The 18,789-nt window shown below is 25.2% G+C and overlaps 2 protein-coding genes across 5 annotated transcripts in view; both read left to right on the top strand.

The window, feature by feature from the left end:
* Positions 1–12,301, top strand: part of LOC129606245 (SLIT-ROBO Rho GTPase-activating protein 1-like) — a 42,533-nt gene extending 30,232 nt beyond the window's left edge. For all 4 annotated transcript variants that reach the window (XM_055516450.1, XM_055516452.1, XM_055516453.1 and 1 more), the window contains 15 exons: positions 613–796; positions 889–1,054; positions 1,150–1,239; positions 2,909–3,040; positions 3,145–3,273; positions 3,333–3,830; positions 3,885–4,365; positions 4,439–4,544; positions 4,617–4,841; positions 4,902–4,978; positions 5,034–5,134; positions 5,343–5,422; positions 5,481–6,120; positions 10,814–11,311; positions 11,483–12,301. In XM_055516450.1, coding sequence (XP_055372425.1) covers positions 613–796; positions 889–1,054; positions 1,150–1,239; positions 2,909–3,040; positions 3,145–3,273; positions 3,333–3,830; positions 3,885–4,365; positions 4,439–4,544; positions 4,617–4,841; positions 4,902–4,978; positions 5,034–5,134; positions 5,343–5,422; positions 5,481–6,120; positions 10,814–11,311; positions 11,483–12,109 — 4,034 coding nt within the window. In that variant the 3' untranslated portion in view covers positions 12,110–12,301. The remainder of the gene's footprint in view (positions 1–612; positions 797–888; positions 1,055–1,149; positions 1,240–2,908; positions 3,041–3,144; positions 3,274–3,332; positions 3,831–3,884; positions 4,366–4,438; positions 4,545–4,616; positions 4,842–4,901; positions 4,979–5,033; positions 5,135–5,342; positions 5,423–5,480; positions 6,121–10,813; positions 11,312–11,482) is intronic.
* Positions 12,302–14,195: 1,894 nt separating this feature from the next.
* On the top strand, positions 14,196–16,153 carry LOC129606392 (putative uncharacterized protein DDB_G0272516). The gene is made up of 2 exons (XM_055516703.1): positions 14,196–14,287; positions 14,726–16,153. Exons 1-2 carry the CDS (start codon positions 14,279–14,281, stop codon positions 15,833–15,835), a joined length of 1,119 nt encoding a protein of 372 aa, XP_055372678.1. The 5' UTR covers positions 14,196–14,278; the 3' UTR covers positions 15,836–16,153.
* The last annotated feature ends 2,636 nt before the right edge of the window (positions 16,154–18,789 follow it).

The following is an 18,789-nucleotide window of genomic DNA, read 5'->3' as shown; positions in this document are numbered from 1 at the left end:
AAGTGTTTACATGTTTGTATGTTAATGATTTTCGGCTTTAAACAACAATTTATTGTATTTTAATGTTCTTTTTATAATTTAATAGATTTTGTACATAACTTTGACTATATTTTTGTTTTATTGTACAATAATATTTGCATACATGTTTTTATTTTTCTTAACTTTTTGTAAATTTTTCCGTTTAAGTGTCTGTTGTAATATTTCAATTTTATAAATTTTTCTAACTGTTTTTGCAAATACATTTTGAATATTTTATTTAGATTTAATATAAAACAGAATGTAGATGCTTAAATTTAATTTTTAACTAAAAATGTGAAATTATTAATCGCAAAATTTTATAAATAATTAAATCCTATTTTATGTTTTCTCACTCAATTTTAGCAAACAACTAGTTTACTCATTTCCACATAAATATTTGGTTTCCAAAGAAAAACTCTTAATTCTTATTAATATTTTATGCTAGTGTCATTCAAAATTTACACTTCATTTTTTATGCATAACTTAACTATAAACAGTACTTACATGATATAAAATTTGTTACCTTTAATGAGAAAAAAAAAACTTGATTTTTTATTTTGATATTAATGTGTATTTTTTTTCTGTTTTACAAAGATATCCGATTACAATTGAACGAACAGCTGAGATGTTTGGATGTACGAGTAGAATCACAGGTATCCTTTATACAGGAGCTCCAGGATTTTTTTCGGCGACGTGGAGAATTAGAAATGGATTACAGCAAGAGTTTGGATAAACTGGCAAAAACATTACAAATGAGACATAAAGAACAAAAACAAAAGTAATATTATTAATTATATAACATTTTTTCATAAATAATTATATAAAATTTGTTCGTTAACTATTTCAAAAATTATTCTTATTTAATTATAGACGAGAACAATGGCCATTGTTCTCATCATATGCATGCTGGCAGCAATTGCTTAATCAAACAAAATCATTGTCAAAAGATCACGCAACATTGTCAGAAATTTATTCCGTACATTTGGTAGCTAGGTTACAAGCAATCATCGAGGATGTCCAACGAATATACAAAAGAGTAAAAATAACATTTTTTTAAAAACAAATATTACACATGTATTTGGATCAGATAAAATTATTTAACATATTTTTTTTTCCTTGTTGCTTTTTTAGTGCCGAGAAATTGGCTACGAAACTCATGAAGAAATATTACGAGTCCTGCAGGAATTACATACAACAATGAAAACATACCACAGTTATCAAGTAAATATACACAAATATATGCATGTTATGTCTTTTGAAAACGTTTTAATACTCTTTGAACACAACTTTTTCCACTTTTATACATAGTTTCTGTATAGTTAGTTAAAATTACTGTGTAACAGCATATGATAAAGAATTTGAAATTTTGTAATTTAAAAAACATTTTAATGAATTGAAATTACAATAAATTAAAGGTGTATGAAATTTGTAGGCTACTCTTGTATTTCACTTTTTCATTTCAAATTTCTTTCAAATTCAAATCAGAATACTGCGTTTTTCTAATGAATATTTTATTTTTCTAACAAGGTTACTCATTTTTCAATTAGACTTTTACATTCGTTCTCAAATTGTCGATTGAACGTCTCACCTGCAAAAACAAAGCGAATAAATTTTGTACACATTTTAGAAAAAACGAATAAATTTTACAAATATATGATAGTTACTCACTTTCTTCTCACTTGGCGAGTAAAATAGGCAGATTGGCCTTATACGAGTATAACTATATGAAAATTATTGTTAGGCTTAATATAAAGTTTTCAAATAGAAAATTTTTCACGATTTTTTGATAGTTTTACTTTACAAATAGAATGTTAATATAGAACTTTTCAATGAAGTTGGTCAACCATCATCTAACAAGAGTTTTTTTTTTTATCATATAAAGGTGTTAATAACATATGACTACTGTTTTTTTTAATTTCCCTTATCAGAATGCGCACTTTGGAAATCTGACAGCGAACGATTATTATGATTTATTGTAACATTCATATGATAAAAAACAAAAATAGTCTTTTCACTAAATTTTTATTGTCATTTTTCTATTATATCACGTAATCCATCATCAATGAATTCATATGAGAGGGAATCGAATTTACTCAAATCCGGAAATTCATAGTATATTTAAATAAATATATTTAAATAATTGCATATTAAAATGCTTGATTATAAAATCAGTACTCATATCCAAAATTTACATGCAAGTGAAAGATTATTAAAGAAAACAAAATAAATTCGACAATTTTTGTTAAAATCGTTGGTCACAATAAATAAATATTTAGAAATAATTGGTCATTGATAAGAATAATTCTTTTTATAAAGCAATTTAAACTTACGTTACTAAAAATATTTTATCCACATTTAATCAAAAATATTTACTAAATAAATTGGGGGTTTTCACTCATTTATGTGTTATTGCAAAAGTATGGAAATAAGAAAGTAACTTTCTTTGAACTAGTTGGCGGTCGAAGGAAATTATTGATGTAAAATTGTAAAAAAAAGTTGACAATCATATATTTTTTATTTAGTAGTCCGAAAATAATTAAGAAAATTATTTTTTTTATTCACAAATTGATATTTAATAAATAACACAAAAAAAAAAATTTTAAATTATTTTTTAAAACAGTAACATTTTTTTAAATGTACTTTTTGAAATTTTAACACATAACCTTTTGCACTAATCAGTGAAAACCCATATGTAGTTTGATATCAAGTGTATTAGCATAAAATTTTAAGATGTGCAATATTGGAATTATGCTTTAATATTTAATATTTATGTATGCTTAGCCTCATGCTTTAATATTTAAAATAAAAGCATTTTTTATAAAAATAAGTTTTAGTTATGCTGAATTTGCATATTGCAATTAACTTGATTATTTCCATTAATTTTTGAAAGGCGGATTGTAAAGTGGCAGAAACAAAGTTACGCACAGCTGAAGCTCAACGATCAAAACTAGAGCAATCAATTCAAAAAGAAAAACTGGAACGCTCAAAAAAATATAGACTGACTAAAAATGAAGTGCTCAAAGTAAGTAGAATATGTATTTGTTTCGAATATGTACAAACATATATACTTTTATTGTAAAATACATTTTACTAATAGTGTATATCTTTTTATATCTTCCATTAAAGAGAAAAAGTAAATATACTGATGCAAGACTGAAGGCTTTAAAAGCCAAAAACGAATATCAACTTTGCCTTGAAGCAGCGAACACAACAATTCACAAATATTTTGTAGAAGATTTAAGTGATTTAATAGATGTAAACATTCGTAATACTTAGTTCAAAATTAAATTATTAACGAATTTGAAATTTTATAGTGTATGGATTTGGGTTTTGGATCAATGATTTCACGTGCTATTTTAATGCATGTAACAGCTGATCAAGGAAGATGTCGTGCAGTACTACAAAATGCAGATGTACTTTCTCATATTATACAATCTATGGACAGTAGAGCTGATAAACAAAAATTTTTGGAACAACATCATGGTGCATTTATGATACCTAAACGTATTGAGTTTCAAGGTCAAGTTGAAGAGGAAATTGAACCAGAATTACAAAAAACATTGCATGCAGATATGGAACAAAGATTAAATTTACTTAATCAGCGCTTAAGTAATCTGAGAGCTGAATCTGAAGAAATTTGGAAAACATTGGAAACAGCAGAAATAACATTACTAGAACATTTAAATGCTAAAGATTATGATACATCTGGTTTATTTGGTGATGGTACTCATGTAAATCAGCAAACCAAAATGGCAGATATATCAAGTAAATCAAAATCAGAAAAACAAGAGATCGAAGAATTTTATATTACTGTAAGATGTTTTTATTTGATTAATTTAAATAGAACTAAATAGCCCCTATTTCAGAAAATACGAGAATATATACTTGGAACATCACGTATAGCTCGCCTTGATGCCAAAGCAGAGTTAATTAGAAATGCTTTAATTAAAGATTCTACAGAAATTAACGATCAAATTGCCAAATCAAATGTGCCAAAACGTAAACGCATTGGTAGAATTAATATGTCTGGTCAGCCAAAATTATTTGGTGGTTCATTGGAAGAATATTTAGAGGCAACCAATGAAGAAATTCCATTGATTATGCGCAGTTGTATTAGGGTTATAAATTTGTATGGATTACACCATCAAGGTATATTTCGTGTTTCTGGTTCTCAAGTAGAAATATCAAACTTCCGAGAAGGATTTGAGCGTGGTGAAGATCCATTAGCAGATACAACTGATGCTTCTGATATAAATTCCGTAGCTGGAGTTTTAAAATTATATTTACGAGAATTGAGAGAACCACTTTTTCCAATAATATATTTTGATCATTTCGTGTCTTTAGCACGTAAGCATAATAGACTAACTATGTGGTTGATGAAACTTTTACAAATGTTTTTTTTTATAATATTTTTGTATAGAATTAGAGTCTAAACATGAAATAGTCGTTGGAATAAAGAAATTTTTGCAAAGTCTCCCTCGTGCGGTTGTTATTGTTATAAGATATCTTTTTGCATTTTTACACCAGTAAGTGAACCCAGTTTAGATTAATTTTGTTTTTGAATACGTAACCACAAATATTTTGTTTTCGAATTTCAGTTTGTCAGAATACTCAGATGAAAATATGATGGATGCATATAATTTAGCTATCTGCTTCGGGCCAACATTAATGCCCGCACCAGAGGATAAAGACCAAGTTCAATATCAAAACCAAGTAAATGAATTGATTAAGAACATGATTGTATACCACGCTGAACTGTTTCCAAAAGACTTAGGTGGACTTCAATATGAAAAGTATATATCAGACGAACCCTTTATGGACATGTAAGCAAATCATAGTTTTAAATCTAATATTTTTCCTTACAAAAGTTTGAACTTTTTAAGTGATGTTGGAGATTCTCCATCTGATCATGATCAAGTTGTTGAAGATCCAGATTCAGAAGTTTACCCATCAGAAGATGGTAATTTTTAAAAGCAATTCACATGCAGTTTAAAAGATTATACTATTACTTTCAGAATCTGATATACTGGAAGCGATAGTTCAATTTGACTTTAAAGCACGTTCCAACAGAGAATTGTCGTTGCGAAAGGGAGATACAGTAGTATTAAGGAAACAAGTACGTCACTGTCTTTTTATTTATAAAAAGATTTTTGATAATTGAAATTATAAAAGTATAATCGTAGTAAATAAATTATTATGATAAACGAAAATAAAAAAATTGAACTTAAAATTTGTGCAGTTCAAATTTTTATCAAACATTTATGAAAAAGCTTGTTGACTTTTCGATTCAAAATTAAAAAAAGAGAATAATGATTATTTTTTAGGTATCCAACGATTGGTGGCAAGGTACTATAGACGGCAAAGAAGGATTAGTTCCAGATAAATATATTTCACTTAAAATCAAGTAATAGTAAAGTTACCATTTAATTTGAAAAATCGCACAAATTGAATTATAATTTTAGGGGTGAAGATCAAGTTAAATGTTCAAGTTCTGAAGAATCTGTCAGAAAAAGGCGGCCCAGTGGCAACATGCAGACTAGCAATCAATTGTCAATTGCAAAACAGCAAACTATGCAACAACAACAATCATTGAGCAGCAACGAAACATCAGTTATACTATCAGGTGGAAATGATCATCATCAGTTTCAACATCAGCAACAACAACAACAGCAACAACAATTGCAACAGCAACAACAAATGCAACAACAACAACAAATGCAGCAACAACAACAAATGCAACAACAACAACAACATCAGCAATATCATCTCCATCATCATGGCAATGAAATACATAAGAGCCCGTCGATGGTTTTAATTGAAGATGGAAACATTTGTGGGGGTGTAAGTGGTGGCGGAGTTTCACATACGACAAATTTGAATAATATATCACAACAAATGAGCAGTGAAGATTTATTAAGTGAAAAATTTCATCAAAATACAATAAATAATACCACCATTAATAATGATAAAGAATCAACATCATCAACTGCATCCACTGATTTGAATAGTAGTCTGCCAACAAAGTACAGTTATCATGATGAAATTCATTCCTTTGAAAATTCAATGGAATTTTCAGAAGAACTGAGTCATTTTCCTTTTGAGGTACTTGAAACAACAGTTTGAAAAGTATTATTGTATCATAAAAATCTATTTTTTGTTTTATTTTGATATCATATAGAGAAAAACAATTTCAAATAATGTTTGAAATTTTTTTTAACTAAGAGTGTGTACTATCATCAAATCCATTCACTTTATAAATGATAATGATAGACTATATCTTTATAATATGTGTTATTTGCAAAATATTTTTTTATTAAAAATCAAAAACAGAATTTGGTTGAGCAAATCTTATGATGTAGATGTGTTTTTTTTTTTTTTTTGGTTAAATCATAGAAGCAATTATATATTTTTTATCGAGATATTAATTCAATTTTTGTATTTGCATTCTATTTGCAAAACTTATAATTGCAATTATATTTTAATATATTTTTACAATTATTAGAGTGAGTGTTGTGTGAGGTCGTATATGTAGATCAACTTCTGTTTTTAAATTTAGTGCTCGTAGTAAAATCATGTGTTATGTATGTGTATTGATTTTCGTTTATTCTAGATGTTCTTTTTTAAAAAACAATTTCTCAATAATAAATTTAAGTACGTAATAAACAATAATTTACAATAGTAAACTTAAAAATATTAAAGAAAGTATTCACATTTTGTAGGTTTATCACAGCAACGTTATTATTTTAAAATTTTTATTTAATTCAGTTTATAAATATGTGAAGAAATAATTTTATATTTACATTTTTTAAGTTTTGAAATTTACGTTAATTGTCACAAAAGATGTCAAAGATTTTTCTTTGTTTTTCTAAACTAATGTTTCACAAATTAAAAATCTTCATTTATTTTATAGGTTTAAAGTAGAAATTAGGTAACGTCCATCTTATGTATAATAAATTTTATAAATGAAACATTTTGTTTATATAATTCTTTTAAATTACAAGAATAAGCTTTTAATATAAAATGTAGTTTCTTATTCAATAAAAGTCTAATTGAATTTGTCATAAGCATTGCGATAAATTTATGATCTAAAAAATACTAAATAGCGTGCTTCTAAAATTATACATCTATATAATGCATAACTGTGATTAATCATCATTGAAATGTTTACATAAAATACGGATATTTTATATAAATATAATGAACAATAAATTATGTACTATACATAATTTCAAAAAATCGTTTATACAATTAAAAAAGCTATTTGAATTAATCCACCGTACATATAGTATTAAAATTTGGCGATTCGCTAAAATTTATGTATTCATATATAAATCTTTACAAACAACAAAAAATTAAAACTACAAATTTCTAATAAGTTTTTATAAACATAACAATTTCAATTTGAAATAAATTTATCGTACAAATCTGTCCGTTAAATAAGAATTTTATTATGTTGATTTGAAACATAATTGTTTTCAAAATTTATGGTGCTGCAACTCATTTTTGAAACAATTTTATAAAAGTGCTATCTTTTTATACTATTGCATAGTTAATTAAGAAATTTTGCTGTATACATAAAAAACAAATACAATAAGAATCAGATTTGTAATCAATATTATAGTAATTATTATTTTTATCTTAAAACAATTTTAGGGAAGTTAAACACTCCATCTTCTTCAAAATAATGTGAAAGATCTAGGTTTTAAATTTAAATAATCTTTTTTGTTTTATTTTTAACTAAAGTGCATAACAATCAAAAAGTAACAATTCATATTTTTGTTAAGTAAATTTAATGATAAATTACTTTACATATTTAACTGATTGTTTTGTTATCGTTGGGGGAAATGAAGATTAACTATTTTTTTTTTGTAATTTTATAAGAGTTAAAGGTATTCTAAAGCATAGTATATTTTACTTCGCTAAGGAATGCAATTAATTGTCTCTTATAAAATTTTTTCAGCAAATAAATATTAAGTTATCTTTAAGTTTTTTTTATTCAGCCATACTAATTAACTTTAAATCTTTTTGTGCTTCTTCAAATAATTTGAAATTAAGTATAAAATCAAAATATTAAGAAATCAAATTATTTTGCTGTTTTTGTTTCATCAAATATAAAAAATACTAATTATTATTAAGTTGTAAAAGCGAAGCATTTTCTTTTGTGTACACAACTGACCCGATTAAAATAATTATCGCTAATTTAATTTATGCACTCACTTTTGATGTCGCAATATTTCTCTTATCGAAATTTTTAAATACTCTTCTAAATAGATTTTCTTTATTTATATAATTGCCTATTAGGATAAGCATATCTTATAGAAACGAATATTGCATCGCAAAAACTATTGAAAGTGATAACGGAATGGTTGATTTTTTGGACTTCAAATTATAATAAGTGTGTAATTGCAATATATTACATGTTGTTACATCTGTAAAGAATCGAAAAGAAATAAAAAATAATTTAAGAAATCATTTAAAATATATTAGTATTATGTAATTACATTTAAAATAAAGAAAATATTTAGTGTTGTTATAACACTTAAAAATCTTTGAAACTTAGATTTTAAGAAAACGAGTAGCAATTATAAGATTTAAAATTTTGTCAATAACTTAAAATTATCAAATATTTTTATATTATTAATATTAATAATGTAATGTTTTCTTTACCGTATTGTTAAACTTATATATTTGTGCTTGTTTCTTTTTTTTTTTTAGTTTTTAATATTTTTTTTTGTAAATTTCGAAACCTTTTTTTGAAATTTCCAAATTACATGGGATTATTCAAGCGTCTTATGTTAACTTTAGTATATCAAGATAATAAATTGTAATATAACTTGGGAGCTCTAAGGAATAAAATAAAGAATATATTACAATATACTATTTTTAAATTTTTAATATTAGAATTTAATATCATAAATTTAATAAAAAATAAGTGTTCCCTATTTGTTTTGTGTTGTTATGCGGAATCTCATTCAAACGTTTGAAACGAATTTTCCATAATTAATTATTCTGTTTCTATATTTTTCTCTTTTATTTAGGAACTGTTTTTTAATTATTGGTACATAGTTACGTAAAAATTTTGAAATATACAAAAGTTTTTGATAATCGTATAATATTTTTTGGCTGTATCTGTGTCATACTTAAAATTATCTTATTTTAGGTTATTAAATTCAAAATTTATTTTTCTAGCTTTTAGAAAAAAATTATCAAAATTAATTAGTTTTATACACATTTGCATGAAAAATCAAAAAAAAAAATATATAATTTTTTAGTGTAAACAATTTAAAAATTAAAAAAAAAATAGTAATTAATTTAATTTTTATATTATTAATTTATACTTTAAAATTTATGTTTCTTTTATTTTAAAAAAGTATATACATATATGCATTATAAAAGTGTCTTTGTAAAAGTTATAATTTATATAAATATATATTTTTCGAAATAGAATGTTTCGAATAGAATTTATTCCTTTAAATGTTGTTTTTTTTCTATTTACTTAGATTTGGACATTATCTTATGTTTTATCATTTTTAGGAATGTAAAAATTAGATTTTAGTTTTTTGTAATCAAAAAAGAATTTTGACTAATAGTAAAACTTTAGATTAATATATAGTATTAGAGCGTATATAATAAATATTTTAATTAACATATTTTTTTTGTAGAAACTAAATTTTTGTTTTATGTCATTATTGATTATACTAAGAAATGATTTCTAACTTACGATCGAATTATATATTTCTATCGAATAAAAGGAATTTTTTATTATTTTTAAAATATTGTGTTAAAAACAAAATTTTTCTTGCTACTTAATTTTGTTACAATATTTTTATATAAGTTTCTCCATTTCTACAAAAATTTGAGTTAATTTTTTGCCTAGATAAAAGGTAATTTTTAAAAAATATTATGCTGAAATTTAAAGGTAAAAGAGAAAAAAGAAAAATTAATGTGTTTAATTTTCAGTTCCATTAAACAGGACAATGACTTGATATGCACAATTCCATTGAAGTTTCAGTTCAAGTTAAACAAATTATGTTTAGCAAATATTAAGTTTCATTCAAATTAATTTAAGCCAAAGTATTCGGTAACTAAAACTAGTATCGTACACTAAATATTTTATTCATTCACTCTGTCATATACTTTTAAATTATGTTTTTGTAAAACTATCAATTTTAATATACCAGAATAACTCGAATGAGATTTCGTTTAATTTATTTGTTTTTAAATTAAAATTACCATTTATACAAATTTTAAATCAGTTTCATAATTAAAAATTTATTTATAAGTGAGTAAAAAAAGTGGATTGAAGTTAAATTAAATAATTGTGTATGTTTCAATTGTACTGCTAGAACAATCAGTTTGAAAACTATGAATATTTTCTGTTATTATGAATTTTATTACTCCTTTAAATATTTGTGGTAAGCAAAAGCCTACATAATGTATATAATGAATAATACATAGAACCTATTAATATATAAAGTAGACAATTCCAAAATGCCAGCTAATAATTTCTAAATAATAAACACTAAAATTACAAAAAAAAACAAGCGCTAATTAATTAATTAAATAAAATGGTAAAAGTTTACATGAGGAAATTTAATAATCATTTTTATTATTATTTTATTATTAAAATTTATATTTGATGGAAATAATTTTTTAGTATTCTGGATTTATTTATTAACTATTTTATGATCAATAATAACTTTGTTTTTTTGCTTGCAAAAAACTATTAATATTCTAATATTTTCGAATGTTATTAATTTAATTTAAAAAATAAATTGTAAATTTTTAATTTTAGGTGAAGAAAACTGCAAATGAACCGATTTATGCTGAACCAAATAAAGTCCCACAGCCAATTAAAAAAGACTCTATTGAAGACCAAGATCAAGTTGAAATACGATTTTCTGAGCATGATAGACCATTGTTTCCTCAAGGAAGGCGTTCAGAAAATGTTAATATGTTACATGGTGCAAATGATGATAAAAGTCCGTCATCAGAACAAATGAAATTAAATCGTCATTCAGCAGATAGCAATTTAGGATGTTGTAGTACTAGTGGCAGCAGTAGTAGTAGTAATATCAGTAACAGTAGCAGCAAGGACAGTAACAGAAATTTGTTTCGTCTTAACCGAGATTTATGGGAAAAAAGAGCTGAGAGTGGTTTACAGGGAGGTAGTTTTAGTCAATCTAGGATATTGGAAAGGACTAGAGATGCACCGGATTTAGTTATGGATTTGCCATTATCTGATCATAAGAATGCTGCTACTAGAAGTTCAATAGATTGTTTAGATATGGAGGTAAAATGGATTTTAATGAAATATAGTTTGTTGATATAATGTTATTTTGACCCACAATTTTATACATACATATTTGAAAAAAAGTAATATAAAAAAAAACGGATATTTTTTTTTTCTAAAGTTCTAAAAATATTTTTTTACAATCGTTACATTTACATAAATTTCTTTTAGCTTTTGGATGAATTAACATCAGCAGAACGCTTTGCTTCACAAAATCAATGCACTTTGAAAAAGAATGAAAGATTTTCTACATCAACAGATTCTTCACTTCATAAAAGTGAGGAAAAACTTGATACCAAAATTATTGAAAAACCTAAAGCAAAAGTAAAGCCGCAACAAGCAGAATCTCTTGATACTAGTTTGGGTTCAGAAGGAGTTTCTGTTGGGGGTGCTAGTGTTAGTGCAGCAATTGTTGAAAAAATTAAACATTTAGAAGAAGTATTGCACATTGACGAAGGAAATTCAGAGACATCATTATTTGGCCCAAAAGAATTAATTCAAAAAAGTCCAATTCCAACTAGAAATACTCAAAAATATGTTTCGCAATTCGCTGATTTGAAATTAACTGGAGGTTGTCAACCAGATACTGTATCAGCCGGTACTAGTTCTTTAGGTGTTGGTATTCCAAGTAGCTTCACTAAATCTCTTACTACCACCGCAACTACACCTGAACCACTTCAACTATCTTCATTTAAACCACAAGTAAAAGTGAAACCCCAAATTTTGAAAAAAACTTTTATACGGACTCCAACAACGCCAGAAGCCAAACGAAAAAATATGGATATTGATCAGCATTAAAATAAAAACATTAAAAATGAAATTGAAATAATTTATATATACATTTACCTTTTAAACTATTATATCCTTAATTATTATTATTATTATTATTATTATAAAAACTATACATCTTATAATAATTATTATACATACGTATATACAACATAATATGTAACTTATAACTACTATAAGGTGCATTACAGAAATAAATAGTTAAACTAAAATTGTGCAAGATTTTTTTTTAAATAATGTTTTTACAAAGTTCATTAAAATCAATATCGTAAATATGTTCTTATCGCTAACTGTAAGTTATGTATGATTAATTTCGTAAAATAAGATAAATGAATTTATTAAAAGATGTTGAGTACTTTGTGGTAAGTATGAATAACAACTTTTCTTCATAACTTAGTAAATATAAATTCAATTTAATCAACTTTTTGTACATCGATTTTATATTTTTTTATTTCTTTCGTAAATAAATATTTAAGTTAGTTGTTAAACCCTATAACGTATATAAACTGAAATCATTAATGAGAGGGTGTTTTAAATAATGAAATTGGATTTGAAATTCTAAAGGTGGATATGCTTCGCCGTATTTACGTTAACTAATTTGATTGCATTATTGTCATCTTTCTCTTCAAATAAGATACACTTGTCTTTTTTAATATAAGTGAGCTTCGATTCTGATGTTCTACCAAACATTTGAAAAACTTCGAAAATTGAGTTGAAATTGAAAATCATAATATTTCATTTATCTTAATTATTCTAATATGTACATACATAATAATATGTGCTATAATGTTTAAGTTTATCAAATGTATGTGAGTATATATGCACATGTATTCACATCATAATACGAAAAGGGACCATTTACTTTTTTGATCCCAAATATCTACTACATCATTTCTAGTATAATGATGTTATTAGTAAAAGCAAGTATTAATTAATAAATATTTTTAGGCACAAAACTACAAAATTTTATTTAAATAATTAAACAAAATATTATATGCTTTCACTTTTTAGTTTCAAAATTTATTCTCATATTTTACAAAATAACACGATGAAATTAATTTAGACTTAATTATATATTGCTCTTATGTAACATATTCTTGACCCAAAAATTTGATAATTTTATTAATAAAATTCATCGCTTAAGAACCCAAAATTTAAAATTAGATTATTATTCTAATATTACGTAGTCTATATGAAACTCACAAATTAAATAATAAAATTTCCAATTCAAAACAATATTTTAAAAAGAGGCTATTTGTCTTCGTTACATTGATGAAATATCAAAGTTTGAATTTTAATCAAATAATTTGCAAAGTTTTAGAATTAAAAATTTTTGTTTAAATTTGAAAAAAAAAAATGCATTTCTAAAACAAATTGTGATATGAATATTTTAAAATTATTTAAACTTGAAATGAAAAGCATTTTTTTAGGTGAACAACCTACAAAACATGTTGAAATATCTAAATTATGCATTTTATACATATTTTATTTAAATTCTTTAAAAAATTATTATTTAAATATTTAGCTTTGTATGTACGTATACATATGTATGTATATAAAATTATATATAAAAATATTCAATGATTGACAATTTAATGTCTTATTTTATTCGTTTATATCTTGCATATTAAAATTTGAACTTATATTTCCAATTTTTGGAATTACATCTAATAAAATAATGACCGTGTTATTATAACATGACAATATAAATTATGCACTACAATATATGTATGTATGTACATATTTATGTAACGAATTAATTTATATTACTGAGTACATATAAACGAATTTAAGAATATTAGTAGAAAAATTAAACTTAGTTACTTCTATTTTATGTATTTTGCATATGATAGTTCACTTATGGTATTGTATTGAACTACTGATGAAATTACGTGATAATTGAGAGACCGCCAAAAAGGCATTATTAATAAGTATAAAAAAAAAGTAAAAAATAATTTTTATACAATGAAACTTGAACTGCTTTTAGAATACTAATTATAAATAGAAGATGATGGAATGAAAAAGGTTTACAAAGTAAAGTTGATAAAGATTTATAAATAGAACTTTTGGGTGAATATTACTTTCAGTTGTAAATGAATATTTCGAGTATTAATCAAAAACGTATAATAGATCGACTCTTTTAACTTTTTCAACTGATAAATATTTTGTAAAAGGATAATGATAACGGTACTAATATATATTATGAAAATTACACTATATAAAATTTAATTACAAATATTTGACTGCGGCACATAATTAAAATTAACAAAGCTTTTAATAAAACGAAACGTGAGAATTTGTTCAAAAAATTTTGTGAATTATAAGATATATAAAAAATATTGTTGGTTGAAAAATTAAAATATAATAGGTGTTTTTGCATCATTTCGGTGATTAAAAATTAGATTTTTAATTTCAGTTCTCAGACTTATAATTAAAGAAATATTCTACGCTTTAAAATCCTGTTTTTGTTTAAAAGGCTTAATATATTTACCAGTAACACTTCAGTTTTGCTTTTGCTTCTTGTTTAAAACACGTATTTTAGTCACAAAATTCATTAATTTCATATTTTTTTATTCATACATCAGGAATTTAATATTATTATTAATGAAATTTATTTTATTATAGATTTTTAGTTTTTTTGCCTTATTAACACTTTCAGTGGCAGTTCCTCAATACCCTCCATCAGGATGGAGGCCCAGAGGAACTCCATTTGTATTGCCACGTGAATATCTACCATCAGCGCCATTGAAAGCGGCAGCACAACATGAAATTAATCGAGAACGTTTAGAATATATTGGACAATATCAAGTAAGAGAGCCAATATTTGGACATAGAGCAAATATAGAGCAACCCGAGCCTCAATTGCAGAATGAATTTCAATTTCAATCGCAGCAGCCCCAACCACAACTACAACAGTCACAGCAACCACAACAACCGCAATATCAACCGCCACCCAAGCCACATGCTACATATTTAACTCCATCACCTGATATTCCAACTACAACAGAACAATATGTTGATGATTTTTCAACGACAACAGAATACTTTACAACAACAACGGCTACCCCAAACGAGGAAAATTTCTTAAAAGTTCAAGGATTACCATCACTTAATAAACCTGCTCAATTTAGAAATCTAAATAAAGTTATGCCTTTGAGTACAAACACATTTTCTCAACAACAAAACTCAAATACAAAAAGTGGTCAATTTAGGCAGCAAGAATTTCAACCCGAAAGATCTGTTACACAACAGTCTCGCCAACAACAAGGCCTCAAAGAACAGGTTGCCCTTGTAAGTACTGAAACCGGCAAATCTGGAAAACAAGCTGTAGATCCTGTTTCAAATACTTATGGTGCTCCAGAATCAGAAATTCCTGCAAATACTTACGGAGTCCCTCAAATAGCTAAACAACCAGATAATGAAGTTTCAAATTCAAAATTGCCAACAAATGAAAATAATAGCGGCAGTAATGAAAGTACTGAAGATTCTAATGAACAACAAACTACAGATAATTTACAAGGCAATGTTGCAATCTCTAATTCAATCAACAGAAATGGTCAGTATTACATATTAAGTCCGGACAATATGTTGCAAAGGGTTCTTTTTATGACTACACCAAATAAAGGTGACACAGGCTTTACAGCTCAATTAAGATATATGCCAGTTGAACCGATTCGAGATCCAATTTATGCTTATAATGAAAATGGACAATTAATTAGGATATTCAGAAAATAATTTCATACCCACCAAAGAATATAAATTTACACAATTGTTATTATTTTAACGTTATTATTTATTATGATTTTTTTTTAAATTACTAAAAATTTTTGAGACAAAATTTTCTAATAAGAATGTGGAGTATGCTTGTATAACGATTATTTAATTGTATTATTCTTAAGTTTTGTATTATTTAATTTTGGCAAACTTACGTAATATGTCATAGTGCATAAATGCATAGAGCATAAATGAGTCCAATGGCCATTAGGTCGTTGGATGGTATGATATATTAATATATTATTCATTAGTCAAATCTAAATATCTCTTCAATCTTATTTTAATTAAAAAAACATTGAAACTGTAAAATTAATTTTGATACCAATAAAAATCCATTTTTCGACGATTTTTTTTTGATTTTTTGAATAATAATGAATACATACATATGTATGTATGTACGTACATACATACATTATCAAAACTGTGATGTATCATGGAAGTAATCTTTTAAGCTAAACCTGTTAACCGGTAATCCACTTAGTTATACAATGTTGTATCCAGTTATAACAGTTGAGCACGCATTTTTATCAATAATTATTTATATATATTATATATTATTTATATATATATATTATTTTCTTGCATAAATTACTCTTCTTTACTGTCCTTTTAAAATTGTGCATCCTTCCTATTTAAAATACTGCAAATACATGAATCGGTAAAGCTCGAAGATTTATTATTAATATTGCTTTTTTTTGCGAATTTGGTAACGATAAAGTGAAGTAAGAAATACTACATATATATGTACATCATCAACAATGAAAAACAAAATTAAATTTTAAAATTATTAATTTTCAGTGTTGTTCAATTTTTCAATTTATCCTACACTAGATAGCGCTCAATTTCTTTTTTTTTTATCTTACACTAGATAGCGCTTAATAACATGAAAATTTTTATTCATTACTTATTTATAATTCATTACTTCTAGATGACTCTGTTAAAAGTACTAATTTTCATAAATTAACATCCGAAAATCCTAGTAGTAACTAGATGGAGCTTAATTTCGAATACATTTTTTAAACAATTTTGAATTGGTTCGAATCTATAATAAAAACCCAGGCAAATCGGATAAAATATAGTGGTAAAAATCCATGATAATAAAACATGTAGGAAAACTTAGCGATTACAAAGTAGAAAATAGAAAAATAATATCGTTAGGGAAATTAGGAAAACATTTTTTAACACTATTAATTTTTTCTCTCATATTATGTGAGCTCAATAATAATTTTGTGGAAAGTAAAGTGACTATCAAACTTTTTTTGTACTTCTTTAAATTTATATTTACGCTATTCAAATCAATAATGTTGAAAATAATACATAGATATATGTATGTATGTATAACTATTAATACACATTCATATGCATTTGAATGGAGAAATAAGGATAAGGAAGATTTAGTAATTTTTTAAAAGAAATTGGTATTTTTTTTTCTTCATTGGTTCTTCATTTTTTCTTATTATGATTTCAAAACTGTAATTAATGCCCTTCATTAATTCAAATTGTAATTAGAAAAGGTACATTTTCCAGATAATTGTAGAGCAGATATATCCCTGAGGTTTTGATGTAATGGCCTGACAGGTTCAGGTAGCGACCATACAACAATAAAAGCTTATTCTAAATATTTCAAAAACAAATTTTTATGCTTGGATTATCAAGGTGCTGGGTATATTCAAGTTGGTTTATACCGACTGAAACATTTTTTGTTGTTTTTATTTTAATTCAAATTCATCTCAAATGAGCCCAGTCGCCTGGGCTCATAACAAAAATATATTTTAAAGAAATGCAAAGGAATTAATTAACAACAAGTAGTAATTGAGATACTTAACGTATAGTTCATTCAGGTATTAAAAATTTATAATTACAAAGAAATTTCTAGATCTTGGAATTCTGAAAATTCTCTTATGTACAGATGTTTAACGAAATTAGGTGGCTAATTTTTAAAAGCAACTTCCTCATATAGCATTGTTAAATTCACAATAGTTAATTAGTTACGTTTTACGTATGTTCGAAATTTGCCTTACCGTTTAGAAATAATGTTGTTATAGAAATAAGATATAAATTCAGGTATATGATTTTGATCAGCGTCGAATTCTGAGTCGATTTAGCTTTGCCTGTAACTATATAACTGTAACAAAAATAACTCAAAAACTAATTAAAGCTAAATTTACAAAGTTCTCACAAATCATTTATTATAGTTAATGCCAGAACCTTATTTAAATTGGTTATGAACGAGGTTCTGGTTCGGGTAGCTGCCATATAACTCCCAAGTTTATTTGGCTATATCTCAGAAACTATAAAAGCCGTCTTATTGAAATTTCGCAAAAGCGAATATATTAGTAGGGCTAATGCGTTTGATAAAATTCGTTGAAATTGCTTGGCTCCTACTGGTAGCTGACACACAACTTGAAAAGTTATTTAGCATTGTCTCATTTGTCCTACAGTCAGCCATGGTATATTTACTCGCACATAGGATAACAAAATTGTACGGATATCACAGAGTTGACACGTTCATCTCCATTTTTTCTCGTTTTTTTTAAATCCTAAAAAATGACATCATTTTTTCTGAAAATAAAATCACACTAAAACCAATTATTGCTGTTAATATCACCACATTTGATTTCTTTTTTTTTTTTGTTGGAAGGCCAATTTTTTAACAAACACAAGTACCTTGAATCATCTACTAATTTTTTCCTACTAATTCAATTCAATTAATCATGATCAGCATATGATTATCATCTGATATAATTTTTAAATATATTAAAAATTTCTTAATAGGCAAATATTTGTTATATTGTATATGGATTACGTACACATGTAATTGAATATAACACCTCAAATTACTCAATTATACTATGTATGGATGTATATTCGGGTAAACTACGTTATTCATTCACAATTTTCATCAAATTTTTGCA

The sequence above is a fragment of the Condylostylus longicornis genome, unplaced genomic scaffold, assembly GCF_029603195.1.
Source record: "Condylostylus longicornis isolate FDR11 unplaced genomic scaffold, ASM2960319v2 ptg000018l, whole genome shotgun sequence".
NCBI lineage: Eukaryota > Metazoa > Arthropoda > Insecta > Diptera > Dolichopodidae > Condylostylus > Condylostylus longicornis.
This window is presented reverse-complemented; position numbering and strand designations above follow the sequence as displayed.